The 17,387-nt window shown below is 43.4% G+C and overlaps 1 protein-coding gene across 2 annotated transcripts in view; it reads right to left on the bottom strand.

Annotated features, from left to right (window-relative positions):
• Positions 1-914: 914 nt before the first annotated feature.
• Positions 915-17,387, bottom strand: part of BORCS5 (BLOC-1 related complex subunit 5) — a 97,215-nt gene continuing 80,742 nt past the window's right edge. For both annotated transcript variants that reach the window (XM_060658346.2, XM_060658345.3), the window contains exon 4: positions 915-1,637. In XM_060658346.2, the coding sequence (XP_060514329.2) occupies positions 1,407-1,637 (231 nt within the window). In that variant the 3' untranslated portion in view covers positions 915-1,406. The remainder of the gene's footprint in view (positions 1,638-17,387) is intronic.

The raw sequence follows: 17,387 nt of genomic DNA, 5'->3' as shown, positions 1-17,387 counted from the left end.
TTCCTGTGTCTGAATTAAAAAAAAATTTTTTACTTAGCTTAGTTTGCTCATGTATCTTCTGTCATCCAGTTGTTTTATGTCCCACATTTTATTCTGGGTTCTAAGAACCTTACAAAATAGTATCTGATTAAAATCTGAGATTAGAGTCAGATCAAGTTTACCCAAGATACGCTAAATTAAGTGGGACCCGTTTTAATCTTATAAATATACCAAAGGCTGTTGTTGACGTCTAAGAAACGCCTTGTAAAGGTTGAAGGAATAAAGGGAGCACGGGTGCATGACAGGCTGGCCCCAGAGGCGTCCCCGTGTCCCCCAGCGCTTGGTCTCACTTGCCCGCCTCGCTATGTTCCTACATTCCATTTCTTTGTGTCTTCAGTCTTTTCTTCCATGGGGACATTTATGACGTGCTCTAAGAACTTGTGTGGTTACTCAAGTTCAGTTCCCAAACTCCCATAGAAATTCAGTAGCGTTCTAAGTTTTGTGTCTTCAGAAAAGAAGGGCGGGGACTACCCAGACATTTTTGTATTCAGGGCACAGCGTCAGACACATCGAGTGGGCTCAATAAATATCTGCTGTAGGCAGGTCAAACCCCGACCACACCACAGGCTTTCCAGGCTAGTAAAATAAATGCCGGTTAAAGCCATGTTACAAAACTCGGAGCCTCGCCAGTGCTGATGTGATAAAAAGAATCCTAAACTACGCGTGCATCAAGGAAACCAGTCGTTGGGGGGGGGGGGGGGGGGAGAGGCGGACCTTGTGAGGATGCTGAGAGGAAGTGTTCAGTTTCTGATGACAACATGTGAGGGACACCGTAACCTAGCGCACCAACAAATACCACAAGCGCAGGAAGAGGTGCCCCAGATAAAGACCCGACGTGATGTAAACAGGGTAGGAACAGTAACAACACCGAGACCTGGAGCAAATTAGTTCTTTATGTTTGCAGTTCAGACCCCGGAAAGCCTGCGGAGGAGAACGGCCTGAGGACACTGAGGACACAGAGCTGCTTTGAACATTTCTCCCCTCCTCTCCGTGTTTTCACTCCGCAAGCTAGACCTGACACTACGCGCTTCCAACTAAAAACACAACGAAACCCTAAACAAAATAAAAACAATTCCCAATGCAGAGTCCTGTAACAGATTCCTAATAATTCAAATGTTCCAGCTTCGGTTAGCACCGAGACTTGGTTTGGTTCGTTTTGCAAACAGAAAAAAATGCCTCAAGGAAAGGGGTGGGGAGGGCAGCGTCAGACCTTCAGGGAGAACCGAAGCCTCCAACCAGCTTCGAGATCCAGTCACATCAGGGTCCTCTGGTTCCAGCCGTCCTCACCCTCGGGGCCCTGCTGGGGTGGGGCCAGGCGGGGTCCCCACAGAACGACAGCCCAGCCTGGCAGGAGGGGGCGGGCAGCTCTACAGCCTGAGCTCTCGGTCGGGTTTCATGCTGAATGGCTCCAGCCTCTCGCTCTCGGGCAGCATGCTGTTGAGCCGCTCCATCAGGGGCACGGTCTGGTCGATGCCCATCTGGATGCGGCGGAGGATGGCGGACATTTCATTGACCTTCTGGATCTGCTCCGCATATTTGGCGTATCTTTTCTGGCGCTCTTGCATGAAGCTAAAGAGAGTTTCTACGGACAAATCCATCTGCGGAGGGAGAGAAGTGCAATACGTTAAACCCAGATGAACCAAATCCTCCCGAGAGGATCGGGGTCCAGCGTGAGCCCCACAGGTCAGGAGGTGGCGCTGGGGGGATTTAAAACCCCTCCTGATGAAGCTTGACGACCGCTGCCCCACAGTCACCCCTGGACGGGGACGAAGGGATGATGGTTTCTGGCTCTGTAGTGGGCACGTGAGCCTCTTATACCTTGGGGAGACCCTCAGATTTCTCTCTCTCTACATAAAGGCCAGGGTTTGAATGTGGCTCTGCCGCTGGAGGTGATACTTCCCTCTGTCCCAGGGCCCGTATCTGCAAAAAACAGGGAACGGATTCCCAAGATGCAGGGTTGCCGCGAGGATGAAATGAGAGAGTGCATCCAACGCGGGACTATCGGGGTTCAGGGGTGCCTCCAAATACATTCCTCAGCCCTCCCTCTCTTCCTTGCAGCCAGTAGGCTGGGGGCAGGGGACACAGGGGCAGGGGTGGCGTTCCTTGACGAGCAAGGCTCACGACCGGACCGCGGACCACAATGCCACCAGGCAGACTGCTTCATGCCCCCCCCCCCCCCCCACCACCAGTGGGACGACGGTTAGGCTCTGGGCAACCATTTTGTGACTATTTTCTTCCCCTGGTGAAGTTCTTTGGAACCTATTATCTGGATGAAAGTGGGGGAGGGAACCTCCGGGATGTCAGGTGCCTGTATCCACCTCCTCCTGTGTAGGGAAGAAACAGCCAAACTACTAAGACTCCAAGTTCTACCCTTAAATTAAGTTCAAAGGCTACTTCAGCCCTTCGTTTTCGTCTATTCCAGGAACATGCCCCTTCCCAGCGCCCCAGCCTCATGCAAAGTACTGGCATCTACTACACATGACCAGAGCCTCTGGAAATGGTGTGATAAAAACCCAAACAAACAAGCAGATGCAGAGGAGCCCAAAGCCAGCCCCAAGAAAAAACAACCATTTTTTAGACTGTGTGTGTGTGTGTGTGTGTGTGTGTGTGTGTGTGGCAGTGGAGAGGAGATGGAGAAGGGATGGCGAGTAAGGGGGTGTTAGAAGAACTTAGTGCTTGTTTTTTCTATGTTGGTTCTTTCCTCACTTGTTTTGAAATGCCCAGAGGACCAAAAACAAAACAAACAAAAAAACCACCACCACAACAAAAACCCAGCTAGCGGGAGAGGAGGGAGGGAGGGAGAGACAAAACATCAACCTCCCAATACTGTGGAAACAATTTCTACCTTCAGGTGGTTCTCTGCAACCCTGTTCGGTCATTTAGCACTTTGAAGGTAGTGGGCCAGTAAGTTACAAGGTCCGTAAGAGTCAACCGTGGGCCTTTTCAGGATGGTAGTTCAATCCGGCACCTAGAAACACTCCGCCTTCCGACAGACACCGGGCAACGTGGGAGCTTGCTGAAATCCTCATGAGAACCAGCCCCACTCACCGAACTGCCCGCTCCGGCATTCAGAACCATTGTGCATTTTTACATTTCACTTGGCAGTGGTGTTCCCGCCCTCACCACCCCCAACTCTACCAGACCAGGCACCCGGGAGGTTTATCTGAAATGGCCTCCGAGACTGTAACTTATCATGTCTTAGGCCCCTGGCAATCAACCACTTCCCCCATGAGTTACACCTGATCAGACAGTGGCATTTGTTCAAATGACATATCCTCGCCTACACATTTCCTCATCTGACTGGGGCCCATGCCTGATGTATCCAAAGCCATTCCATGTTTAATGCCTCGGTGCAAGCATGCTGTTTATACAGGCTGACAGTAAGTATGTCTCTCGAGTCAATTCCACGACAGTCCATGGAAGAAAAAAAACCACAGAAGAGGAAATTTGAGGCTGAGCGACCCGCAAGGTCTCACTGTGATGGAACCAAAACCAGAACGCAGATCTCCTCAGTCTAGCGTCTTCCTTTCACCCACGCTGTCTATGCAAGAGAGCGTGCCATGACTTGTGCATAAGATTCTAACTGGTGCGTGGCATGGCATTAGAGAACATGATGGAGGCGTTACTGCCTTTAAATCCTTTCCCACTCTTTCTGACCGCTGCAAGGAAAGTCTCACGTTGGTGAAAGTAAGACTTTAATACCTGGAAAAGTGTAACAGAACTGGTGATACCTGTTTCTCATGTCCCTGTCCTTTGCCCTCCCGAGGCAACAATGTTGCTGATCCCTAATCCCTACCTTTGTGGGCACCCGTGAACCGCCGGTACAGACTCATTCCAGCACATCTGACCAGACTTTAGGTTGGAAGTCAGTATCTAATGCAATTCCACACCTTACCATTTTGACAATCTGGAACGTATCCTTATTCACCTTTCCTCTATTTTTGGGCAGAGACTGTAATAAGGAAGCATATATATAATGCATATAATCAACAGACATTCTTGAGTATGACAGAGTGCCATACAGCATGCGAGGTCCTAAGGATATAGACACTGAGAACCAAACTACTGACACCAAAGCTTATTGTGCACACTAACATGACTCTTCTTTTGTACTATCTTTATTAACGTAACTTTGCCATTCCAGAAAATCCATCTCAGTAAAACAAACAAACAAACAAAAAAAAACCCTACTCGAGTCTCCAATAAACAGAGAATGGCTGTTTATCTTCCACAGCTCTTGCCTCAAAACCCATGCCTTGTTGTGACCCATGACTGAGTTCCAGTCAGTGGTATGTATGTGTGGAAACCTCTTGTGGCAGCTTCTGGGTATCTTCCTTAAAACTTAGCTGCCACGTACTCTTTGCTCCTCCCTCTTTAGCCTTTCCTTCACTCTGCTCCTGCTAGAATGCAGATGCAGCCGCCTTAGACCATGAGAATAAGTAAGGTCACGTCCTAGGGTTGGTAGAGCAGTGACTTAGAAGTTTCGCCCTGTGAGGACTGTGTGGATGAGAACAGTCCCAGGCCTGGGAAAGAAGAAATGTCCATTCTGTGTCAGTCACGGTAATTTTGGATCTCTGTAACACCAATTTAACTTAACTTATACTGACAGAAATGAATGAGGTGAACTCCCTACCCTCAAGGGACTCACTGTTTACTCTTACATTCATACCTCAAATGCTGCCCTACACATGCATGGACTGTCTCTGATGGTGGTACATTTCAAAGGACAGGTGAAAAAAGAAGGTGAAATTATTTGTGGGCATAACTGCAGGCTTTACTAAGGCATTAGTTATCTGTACAATATGCTCAACCTTGTTCCAAATACCTTATTTGGATTATCTGCCCACCTGGTCAGTCCACTGCCAGAAACATCCCAAATATTAGCAAATCAAACCCAGAAATATATAAAAAGGATAACACATCATAACCAAGTGAAGTTTATCTCAAGGATATAAGCTTTTTCAGCATCTGAAAGCAAAGTAATTTGCCATTTCAACAGAAGAAAGGTTAAAAACTATATGACATGTCACTAAATGCAAAAAAAGCATTTGACAAATTCAATTATGAAAAGTTTCACTAACTTGAAACAGAAGGAAACTTTCTCAACCTGATAAAGGGCATCTATGAAAAACCTACAGTTAACATCACAGTGCTAAAGGATACTTTTCTCTCTACAATCAGGAAGAAGGCAAGGATGTCCACTCTCATCACTTCTACTCAACACTGAACAGTCTTAGCCAGTGCAATAAGTCAATAAAAGGAAATAAGAGGCATGGGAATACCTAAAGGGTCTTAATCTTTAGATGACATGATAGTGTACTTAGAAAAATCTTAAGGAATCTACCAAAAAACTAATAAAACTAACAAGTGAGGTTAGCATGGTTGCAAGATGCATGGCCAATATACAAAAATCGATTGTATTTCTGTATACTTGCAATGAACAACTGGACAATAAAATTTAAAAACAGTATTTACAATTGCAGCAGCAACAATTACACAAGGGAAAATTCAACAAAATATCTACAAGACCTGTACACTGATAATACAAAACTCTGCTGTGAAAAATTAAAGAAATCTCAAAAAATAGACAAGTATACCATGTTCATGGATTGGAAGGTTCAATATCATTAAGATGTTGATAATCTTAATGTTGGCAGTTCCTGCCAAACTGATCTATAGAATCAATTGCAATCTGAATCAAAATTCTAGAAGGGATTTTTTTGGTAGGGATTTGATAAGCTGATTCTAAGTATACAAAATGGCCAAAAGATTTTTGAAAAAAAAAAAAAAAAAAAAAAAAAACAAAAAAACCCTAAGTTTGAAGACTTACAGTACTTGATTGCAAGACTTAGTATAAAGCTACAATAATCAGGATGGTGTGATATTAGCATAGAGACAGAGCAATGAAACTGAACAAAGAATACAGAAATAGATCTAAACATATGTGGTTGATTGATTTTTTGTTTTAACAGTTTCCAAGGTAATTCAGTGGGGAAAGTAAAGTTTTTCAATAATTTGTCCTAGAACAACTTGATATCTACATGGAAAGAAAACTAAATCTGGACCGCTACAGTTTACCCCCTACACAAAAGTTAACATGAAATAGATCACAGACCTAAAACATAGTAGCTAAATCTATAAAACTTCTACAAAGAAAACAGGAGAGGGGCACCTGGGTGGCTCATTCGGTTAAACGTCCAACTTCAGCTCAGGTCATGATTTTGCGGTCTATGAGTTCAAGCCCTGCATTGGGCTCTCTGTGCTGACAGCTCAGAGGCTGGAGCCTGCTTCGGATTCTGCGTCTCCCTCTCTCTCTGCCCCTCACCTGCTCACGCCTCTGTCTCTCTCTCTTTCTCTCAAAGGTAAATAAACATAAACAAAAAATGAATACATAAAACAGGAGAAAAGCCTTTGCTGTCTTGGGGTAAGCAAAGGTTTCTTTGATAGGTCCAAAAAGCACTAATCATAAAAGGAAAAAAAAAAAAAAAAGGTTAAACTAATCTTCATCAAAAGTTAAAATTTTCTTAGAAAGACACCACTAAGAAAATGAAAAAGCAAGCCAGAGACTAAGAGAAAATATTTACACTACACATATCTGATAACAGACCTATCTGGAGTATATGAAGAACTCCTACAATGTAATATTAAGAAAAAATCCAAATATGGGATCCTTCCAAGAATATTACCCTGGGGCTTCTGTCTCACTGAAACACTGACTGAATTTCTAAGTGGAAAAAAAGAATCAGCTTTTAACATCTTCAAAAGGAGAATTAAGACCTCTTCCAGGAAAGTAAGCCTCCAACTGATCAGCTGAACATCAACTGAATTTATTAAAAAGAAAGGTAAGGGAGAGGGGTCAGGGAAGAATCCTCCAGGAGATCATCTGGAAATGGGATCAGATCAGGGGAAAGAAAGGGGGTGCCTCGTTGGCTCAGCTGGTACAGCATGTGACTCTTGATCCGGGGTAGTGAGTTTGAGCCCCACATTGGGTACAGAGATTACTTAAAAATCTTGAAAAAGAAAAAAGAAAAGAAAGAAAGAAAAATAAAAAAGGAGAAAGAGGAGTGGCTAGATGTTAACCAAACAGTTGTCTCAACAGAAGAACTCCCTTGCAAAGCTCTGATGTAGCGTGGAAGGAAAAACACTCTAGTCAGTTCTGAAATCACTCTGAGAACTCTGGAGGCTTATGGCTCATGACCAAGATTATCCTAAACCCCACCCCTTCTCTACATAGTTACTGCTGTCAAGTGAGAAGTGGCTATTCGTGAGGCTACTCGGCTAACCTCAGGGAGGCCTGTTTCACGGAAGCTCCTGTCTTGACTGAGTTAGGGTGGCAAAACAGGTCTCAGTTGCTTTCAGACCCACTGGCTTAAATTCTCAGTAGTTCCCTTCCTAAGGTTTAGCCAGAGCTTTTACCTCAGGTATGAAGTGACCGTTCAGATACTGCAATTGACCTAAGTGGACATCTGAAGGCATTCCTAAGCTCAAAGTGAGTGACTGAGTCACTCTGTGAGGAGTGGCCTTCGATGGAAGCAACACATAAAAAAAAAAAAAATTAATGTGAGGCTGAGTAATCATTCCCGATTTACGACCAACTATATATAGCATAGAGATAAACACAGTGGTGTCAGAACTGGGTCAAAATCTTGGTTCCGCATGTGATTCGTTATCTTCGTGACGTTTTTTTAAAGTAAGCTCCCTGCCCACTATGGGGCTTGAACTCACCACCCTGATATCCAGAGTCACAGGCTCTACCTGAGCCAGCCAGGCACCCCTACCTTTGTGACTCTGAACCAGTCACTGAACCTCTTTGAGCCTCAGCTTCTTCACCTTTAGACTGGGCATAATGATAGTCCCAATTTCAGAAGGCTGATGTGAGGAGTCATGAGGTCACATGTACAAAATGCGTGTGAGAGCCCCGAGAAAAATAGAGTGCCACAAATTGTAACATATATGTGAACTGAAATACACTATGTCTAGAGACCCTTTTACATGACGAATGGAAAACGAGGTAAATTTAGTAAATCAGGGCAGGAAAAAAATGACATTTTGAGGTATCCAAACAGACACAATCTATCTTTGTTGTAAAGGCAGGAGAGTTTATTGTTATGGCTCATCTCTGTTACACTAACTATCCTCAAGGCTTACACAGTCACCCAGATGACAATTTACCATTGTGTTTTTCGCTGACATGTGTCATTTTTCTTCCAAACTTTTGCTACTGAAAACCTTACAACAGAGTCACATTCCTCATCTCAGTTTCCTGACAGAAACACTTCATACTCCATAACGGCTAAAATCATTATTTACCTACAAGCCCTTCCATGTGCTTTTAATTTATATGTTCAGCCGTGAGAATGAGTAACTCCTACCACTCTTTGGTGCCACCCAACATGGTAAATTAAAAATATACAGGTGTACATGCATGTATATATATTTTTTCAAAAAAAATTTTGACAGCAAGCAGAAGAGCTCTGATAAATGACACCTTCTCCAACAGGAGTCCATAGCTTCAAAAATTTTGTTACAGATAATTTCCTGATAGGGGTGCCTGGATGGCTCACTTGGTAGAGCGTCAGACTCTTAATCTTGCGTTGTGGGTTCGAGCCCAATACTGGGTGTAGAGATTACTTAAAAATAAAGTCTTTAAAACATTTTTTTTTTTCTGACAAAATAAGCTTTGATGCTGGTTTGGCACAGGCAGGTCATCCTATGGAAGATATCTAAATGCTTGATGTAACTTCCTTTTCAAAGTAAAGGTGATCTTTTCGAAGTATATACTACAAAGGTCTATAGTTTTAAGTTAGAACGCTATATAATACAATAAGCTTCACAACGATCCTGTGCACTTGCTAAATTCTAAAACCTTAACTGTAGATATGTACAAGATGGTCAAAAGTAGCTTAAAACTAACTTTTTCACAGGTGAAAAGAAAAATGAGTAGGTAAATTGTGTACCACAGTTAAAAAAAATTCAAGTTTATATGATCAATAGACTCTTGCTTTTCCTATCCCTTACTTAAGTTTCAAAAAAATGTTAAAAGGTCTGCTTAAGAACTCAGATGAGATTACATTTAAAAAAAAGTTACTTTAAAAAAGTTACATTACTTTAAAAGTAATGTTCAGCTTTTAATGTCATAATGTCTCACAGTTAACTTAAGCCTCAAGGTCAATTTTTGTTTGGTCTTAATAAATAGTTCACTTTCTTTGCACCCATTCTACATTTGGGTTCCTGTTTCCCAAGGAGGTCAATTTAGGAATGGGGGCGGGGGGTGGGAAGCAGAGGCCATGAAGGGCTGAGGCCGTAAGCAAGGGCTGTCTGCCCTTCTTCTCACATTCCACATCCAGCCCTGGCTTTGTTCTTCCTTTGGACAGACATCCTTCTTTGCAACTGCTTCCGTGTTTTTACATAAAGGCCCACCCTTTCACGTTTCTAAATGTCAGAACTACCAATTCTCCTGATTAGAGAGCATTAGCATAGCTATATAAACTAGTACTGTTCCAAGGGCAAAACTGCTGCTGCCAATTCATTTCTCCAAAGAAGATGTACAAATGGCCAATAAGTACATGAAAAGATGTTCAGCATCATTCGTCACTAGAGAGCTGAAAATCGAAACCACAAACAGATACCACTTTTTACTCAATAGGATGGCTAAAATACAATGGCAGGCAATAGTGAGGAGGCAGAAAAACTAAAATCCTTGTGCACTGCTACTGGGAACAGAAAATGGTGCACTGCTTCAAAACCAGTTTGGCAGTTTCCCCCAAAGTTAAATACAGAAGCGCCACATAATCCAGCAATTTCACTCCTAGGTATTATACCCAAGAGAACTAAAACGTAGGTTCACGCAAAAACTTGTACACAAGTGTTCATGGCAACATTATTCATAAAATAGCCGAGAAGCAGAAACAACAAAAATGTCCATCAATGGATGAATGGATAAACGAAATGTACATCCTTACACTAAAATATTATTGGCCACAAAAAGGCATGCAATACTGAGCTAAGCTACAACAGAGATGAGCCTTGAAAACATGATGCTAAGTGAAAGAAGCCAGGCACAAAAGGCCACATGCTATATGATTCTATGTATGTGAAATGCCCAGAAGAGGTGAGTCATAAAGACAAAGTAGATTAGGGGTTGCCTGGAAATCGGAGAATGGGGGATGGGGAGTGACTGCTAACTTATACGGGGTTTCTTTTTATGGTGATGAAAATATTCTGGAAATTAGTGGTGTTAGAGGAATAACTTTGTGAATATACTAAAAACCCCTGAACGGGTACACTGTCAGAGTGAGAGGTACCTCTAAATCGAGTTCTCAGCAATTTCATGAAAAGTTCCTTGCTTGTTCTTTTTTTCTTTTTTCAGTTCTTTTATGTTTGCATTTATTTACTTTTTTTTTTCTTTTTAACTGACCCCATAATGACCGCATTCTTCATCTCACTCCCGACTGGAGGCACCTTCTTTTTTTTCCACATTTTTACTTAAATTCTAGCTAGTTAACATACAGTGTAATATTAGTTTCAGGTGTACAATATAGTGATTCAACACTCTCATGCAACACCCAGTGCTCATCACAAGTGCACTCCTTAATCCCCATCGCCTATTTCAACCATGCCCCCACCCACCTCCCCTCCTGTAATCATCAGTTTCTTCTACAGTGAAGAGTCTGTTTCTTGGTTTGGCTTTTTTCCCCCCATGCTCATTTTTGTTTCTTAAATTCTACATATGAGTGAAATCATATGGTGTTTGTCTTTCTCTGACTTATTTCGCTTAGCATAATACTCTCCAGTTCCATCCATGTTGTTGCAAATGGCAGGATTTCATTCTATTTTGTGGCCAAGTAATATTCCATTATACATGCACGTACACGTACACACACACACACACACACACACACACACACACACCCCTCATCTTCTTTATCCATTCATCAGTCTATGGACAGTTGGGCTATTTTTCATAATTTGGCTATTGTAGATAATGCTGCTATAAACATTGGGGTGTATGTATCTCTTTGAATTAGTATTTTTATATTTTTTGGGTAAATACCTAGCAGTGTGGTTGCTAGATCATAGGACAGCTCTATTTTTAGCTTTTTGAGCAACCTCCATACTGTTTTCCAGAGTGGCTGTACCGGTTTGCATTCCCACCAAGACCAGAGGTACCTTCTTCTTAAAATTGTTCTTCTTGGGGGGTGCCTGGGTGGCTCAGTCAGCTAAGTGTCCGACTTAGGCTCAGTTCATGATCTCGTGGTCCGTGGGTTCAAGCCCCGTGTTGGGTTCTGTGCTGACAGCTTAGAGCCTGGAGCCTTAGACACAGATTCTGTGTCTCCCTCTCTCTCTCTGCCCCTCCCCTGCTCGCGCGCGCTCTCTCTCTCTCGCTCTCTCAGAAATAAACATTAAAAAAAAAAAAAAAAAAAGATTGTTCTTTTTGGGGCACTTGGGTGGCTCAGTCAGTTGAGTGTCTGATTCTTGATTTCAGCTCAGGTCATGATCCCAGGGTTGTAGGATTGAGCCCTGCATCAGGCTCTGTGCTGAATGTGCAGTCTGCTTAAGACTCTTTCTCTCTGTCCCACTACCCTTCTCTCCCACTCTCTCTCAAAAAAAAAAAAAAAAAAAAAAAAAAAAAATTGTTCTGCTCTCAGAACCTTGTGCTTGGGCTTAGTTGCTCTGGCTTTCACACATCAGTTACCACCTGACTTTGTCTTTGACTCACATGACTGACTGTCTCCACTTCAGAGAGTCAAGTGCCCCTTCCACCAAAGTCTGGCATGTTCTGGCTGACCCTCCACCTTCTATCCCTACCACATGTTCACCACCATTTGACCCCTACTGGAGATTCGGACAGATTATGAAGGTTACGGGTATGCTGGGGTGTGACAAAAACCTTTCTGGGTCAACTCTGTGTTTTCTGGGTTTCTGAACCTCCTTCAGATCACCATTCCCACAGAGGATTTGGGAGTTCTCTGTGGCAATCTTCTCTAGGATGCCTGTCTCTTGCACAATGGACACACCATGGGAAGATGTTTTCATTAATTACATCAGTGGCAACAATTACCACAAATTGGACACTTTGAAGTGATCCTATTTTTTTTTTTTTAAGTTTAGTTATTATTGAGAGACAGGGAGACACAGAGCGTGAGCAGGGGAGGGGCAGAGACAGGGGGAGACACAGAATCCGAAGCAGGCTCCAGGCTCTGAGCTGTCAGCCCAGAGCCCGACGTGGGGCTCGAACCCACAAACCGTGAGATCATGACCTGAGCCGAGGTCAGATGCTTAACTGACTGAGCCACCCAGGCGCCCCAAAGTGATCCTTTTTCTGAAGACAGTAGTTTGTAATAGTTTACAGCTTATAAAAGTAAACTTTTGCCATTTATTCTCATACCATACCTTTGATCTGTAAATCAGACAAGAAGGGGAACTCCTCTCTGGAAAGTCTCTGTCTACAGGATCTACCAAAAACAAAAACTGAAATCCACAGTAGTGGGACTATTTCTTTTGGTAATCTATGTGCATATGAGGATGAGTAGGGAGGTAGAACACAGTATACAATATTCTGTGATGCCCTGGTTGTTTTAATTAATGTAATAAAATAATGTATAACAGTGACAACCACCACCCCTTGAGGATCTATTAAATGTTGGGCATTGTACTACGTACTACACACACATTATCTTTGTTCCTCACAAAAGTCCCATGGGGAAAATGTCACTCTCCTACTTAGAGGTGTGGAACTGGGGACTCAGATCACAAAATGTGCCTGGGGTCACAGGGCCAGAACTAGCAGTGAAGCTAGACTTCAAACCCACGCTCTTCCACCTAATCTTTGCCCATCTTTTCGACACAGCTAATTAATTTGAACGTCATTTCAATTAAATACATGCCATGTTGAACAACGTGTTCAATACTTTTTTTTTGAAATCCTTAACAGATGCATTTAAATGGCAACTTTTGACAGTTTTCAAGTGGAGTGAAAGAACACTTTTGTTTCTAATTTAACCACCACGATTTTTTTTAAGAGCCAAAATAACAAATTACCAGATATAGCATGGATATTTACAAAACAAAAACTGAGAGGAGACCAAAAGGAATGAACTTTGTCAGCAGATAAGCTGTAATGACATTTTCACTGGCAAAGTCTGTTTGTACACTTTGGACTCTGACGTTTCACTTGTACCAGCATTTCACAATCCCTGACCTCACCAAGGGGGCTTTAACACAGAATGTTCCGGCTGCAAGGGTCCTGGGAGATCAGTCCCACTCCCTGGCTTTACAGTCCCATGCGGCTGGTACCACCAGAGCCAGGGCTGGGCTCCAGATCTCCCGGTCACCATCAACGGTCCCAAGGAACGAAGGTTGGCCAGTGACATTTCCTTCTCCACAGTTAGTTCTACCTTGTCAAAAACGAATTAAACTGTGTGAAAACTGTGACCTGCGAGTTTTTCAGTCCGTAAGAAACCCCCAAATCTGCTGCTGATGAATGTCAAAGTCAAATCAAACATCTCCAAATCCATTAGGAATAGGAACCTGCTCAGGTGGGTCTACATCTGCAATTAGGAGGATATCAGGCCAAAGTGTGCGCAGTTTCTACTTCCTTCTGGAATTACATAAACCTTCCCCGTCCTTGTTAGTCTGCCATTTCCTGTTGCGAAAGGAACAAACAATGGGCAGACTGTCACCGATGTTTTCATTAAGTATACCACAGGCTGAATGGCATCGATTACCACATAATGGACATTTTGAAGTGACCCTGTTTCCTTTTTTCAAACAAGGTATCTAAATGCCTCCTTAAAGAAACACATTTTATTTGGGTCTTCAGGAGAATTAAGACGCATCAGGACCTCAGGAATTTGAATGGCATCACTTTGTTCCAGTAGTTATTTCTGACTTGCCCAACTTCCCCACGTGCCTTCTTACCCTCTGTGTTATGTTTAGGCGGGAAGGTAGGCGAGAGCTCTCAGAACCTTTAAGCAGTTCCCCAAGCTAAATATGTGGCCGTTGGGCAGATGACCCCCTTCCTCCCCATGCCCCAGAGAAGGGCTAGGGAGTGCCTCTGAAAGGCAGCAAGTGAAGAAAAAAGATCTGGGTAAAAACAAAAGTTCTGGGCAAAACTCCCACTCCTCCCTCCCCCTTGGGAGAGCCTTCCCCGCACTCTCTGCAAGACAGTAGTTCAGGGCACACACACGCCTTAATCTCTGTCTCCTTGGGCAGTCTCTGCTCCAGAGAGTCTACTCTCTGGCCTCCCTGACTATACCTCTCTCTCCCTGTCCACCTTCATCACTCCTCATCTCCCACTGGACTGGTTTAAAGGCCCTTTTCTCAAAAATGGTGGGTGGAGAGCGTGGAAAGTTAGCCTCGGTAAAGGCAGAGGAAATGTGGGGTCTTCAGGGTTATTTTTTAAGTGTGGCTGCATCCTATCAGAACTGCTTCTGAAATCTAAAAGTGGATCCTGAAACTATGAAGGGAATATTGTAAAGAAACACTAGGTCCAGGAAAGCGTGTGAGCATCGCACACAAGCGATGAGAGGAGGCGGGACGTAGAAGGCCTTGGGATAAAGAACTGAAGGGAAAGAAGCAGGAAAGCACGGGCTCGGGCGTCCCAGGTGTGGGTCTGAGTCCCAGCCCTGCCACCCTACAACTGGGGAGCGCTGAACGGTTTACCTTTCAGGCCTTCCAACCTCAGTTTCTTCTTCTGTCAGACACAGACGACGGACGGTGCATGTAAAATGCCTATCCCAGACCCAGCACGTGGTCCACAAGTAGAAAACGACCACTGTACCATTATGACTCTTGTCACTCTGAGGTGCTAAGGGAGAATCTGGAGAAGCTGTGCAGGTAGATGGGATGGCTGGCTGGTGAAGAGAATCTGGGGGTCGCGTCACGAGCCTGGACTCCCCTTCCCAACGTCCAGGACTAAAGGGGAATAAAAGTCTGTCTGGTGACAGATTCAATAGTTTAAAACCTGAGCTAAGAGGACTAAAACAATTGGACCGTGTGCTCCATAATTCCCTCATTTCTGCACCCAATTGTGCATGAACACAATCCCTCTTTTGATTCAGAGTGGAGAACCGACCTTAGTGGTGGTGTGGAGGTCAATGTTTTACAGTCAAAATTCTCTACCCTTTGCCTGAAGAAAGGATGCGAGAATACTAACATCACAAAGTATCATATCTCAGTGGACGCCACAGTGTGCAGTCCTAAGCACCATGCTGGATGACCTCACCGCACACGTGAGGGCCTGATCCGGAGACCGGAGGCCGAGATCATCACCTGTGCAGAGGCTGAGGTGACAACTCAACTTAATGCACACATTCATCTGGCAAACACTTCTGAGCATGGTGGGGGGGAGGCGGGGAGACACGAGGCAGGAGATCCTTCCTGACCACAGGAAACCAGGAATGCATTAAATACAGGCTGTTGGCATATACTGACAGGTCTAAAGGATCCGCCAGGCAGAGACGGGGAGCACATTCTAGCAGGAGGGAAGACCGGAGGAGACATGGAGCAGGAGTAGAGACCAGGGAGCAGTCTGAATTTCGTGGACTTGGGAGAACAGCCATGACCACTACAAGCTGGAAAGACAGATGAGCGACTATTTACTGAAAGACTCCAGGTTTTGGCTAGAATGAAGAGAGAATGGCCGAGGTGCCTTAGGATTAGGAAGAAACCATTACTAGACTATGCTGTCATTGTGCTACAAATACTCATACTTCTACAGAATAGCATCACTTCCCTCCTTGGTCTTGCCACATTTGAGATAAATGTCTTTTACTCCCTAAAATAATCCTTTCATGGACACAGCTGCCTGTAGTCCTGCAGACTTCCTTCACGTTCATTATCCCACTTGCTCTAGGCCTACAGGCTGTCACCTTAACTTTCTGCCTGAGCGATTTCTAGTAATGGTTTGATGTGATCCTTGACAAGTAGTAAGCCCTCTACTCAGGTGTAGGATGAACTGCGGACTGAGGCCAGGATGGCTTCTAAAGGTTTACGATATTAAAATACAGTTTGTCAACAGGGGCAGAAACAAGTTAACTGTTGCCTCAAGTTCTAGGAACACACCAGAAAAAAATCCTTTGGGAATTCTTGAGATCTGAAAGATCTAGTGAGATTTTTTTAAAGGAGTATGGATCTGCAAGTGTTCTCCCAACTAACAACAGAGAGAGCAAAGAAGTCTGCAGTTCAGAACATCCAGATAAGGATGACAATGAGCAAATTATTAATAAGGAAAAGAATATGGCGTATTGTAATTGTCATTGGTCAAAAAATTGGGTAAATCGTAGATATCGACAGAGTGTTAAGGAAAAGTCTCCTGGCTCACTCTGTACTAGCCAGGAGATCTTTATATTACAAGTTCCTTCATAGAAAGGCTTTTCTTGCCCACCCTATCTATAATTTCCATCTCACTGATATTTCAAATCCCGTTCCTTGCTTTGTATTTTCATTCTTAGCATTTATCTTACATGCTATATATTTTATTTTACCTTGTTTATTGTCTGTTTCTCCAGATAGGTAAGGTCTGTTTTGTTCAGCGATATATCCTCAACCTAGCTACAGCCTCCCACTTTGAACAGAGCCTGGCACAGAGCTGAATGAGTTCATAAATTAAGTAGACATGTAAAGGCATATGCATACAAAGTTCTGAAAGGCATATTCTTATCTCAGTGAGTCAAAATTCTACAGCCAGAGAGACTGAACCCTAATAAGGCTAACATATTGTGAGAAAAAAAGAACAGAGATATTCCAAGCTGGGGGGAAAAATGCATGTTCGAGATGGACATTTGTAAAATACAGAAAACAGAATGAAGCAGGCTAAAAACAAATACCACCAATCATCTCATCATTAAAGGGTAACCACAGTTAATTGTCATGTTTCCTTCAAATTTTTTTTTCTTAAAGGATATTTAACATAGTTGAAATCATATTGATAGTATAATGCCATGTTCTGGTTTTTTCACTTAATGTTAAAAGCTTAAGTGTTTTCATAGTATCACTTGCCTTTCATTGATGGACTTAAGTCAAGTGAAATTTATCACGAAATTTGCCCTTCTGAATCTCAATGTTGGGCTACAGATGCATTTTAGGAATACAAGCTGAAAGATGATACAGATATTCAAAGTGTAGCTCAAAACTTAATACAGCCCTGGGCACGCATATGGACTACATTTCCCAGCCTCCTTTGGAGTTAGCTGGGGCCATGTGATTGAGTTCTAGCCAAAGTGATGTGTGACACTTATGGTTTGGTCCACAGAATCTCCTGTGCTATTCCATTCTCTTTCCTCTTTTGCCAACCAGGTGCTACCAGGATGTGGTCTTTGGGTAGGACAGAGACACAGATGAGAGAA

The sequence above is a fragment of the Panthera onca genome, chromosome B4 (assembly GCF_046562875.1).
Source record: "Panthera onca isolate mPanOnc1 chromosome B4, mPanOnc1 haplotype 2, whole genome shotgun sequence".
Taxonomy (NCBI): domain Eukaryota; kingdom Metazoa; phylum Chordata; class Mammalia; order Carnivora; family Felidae; genus Panthera; species Panthera onca.
This window is presented reverse-complemented; position numbering and strand designations above follow the sequence as displayed.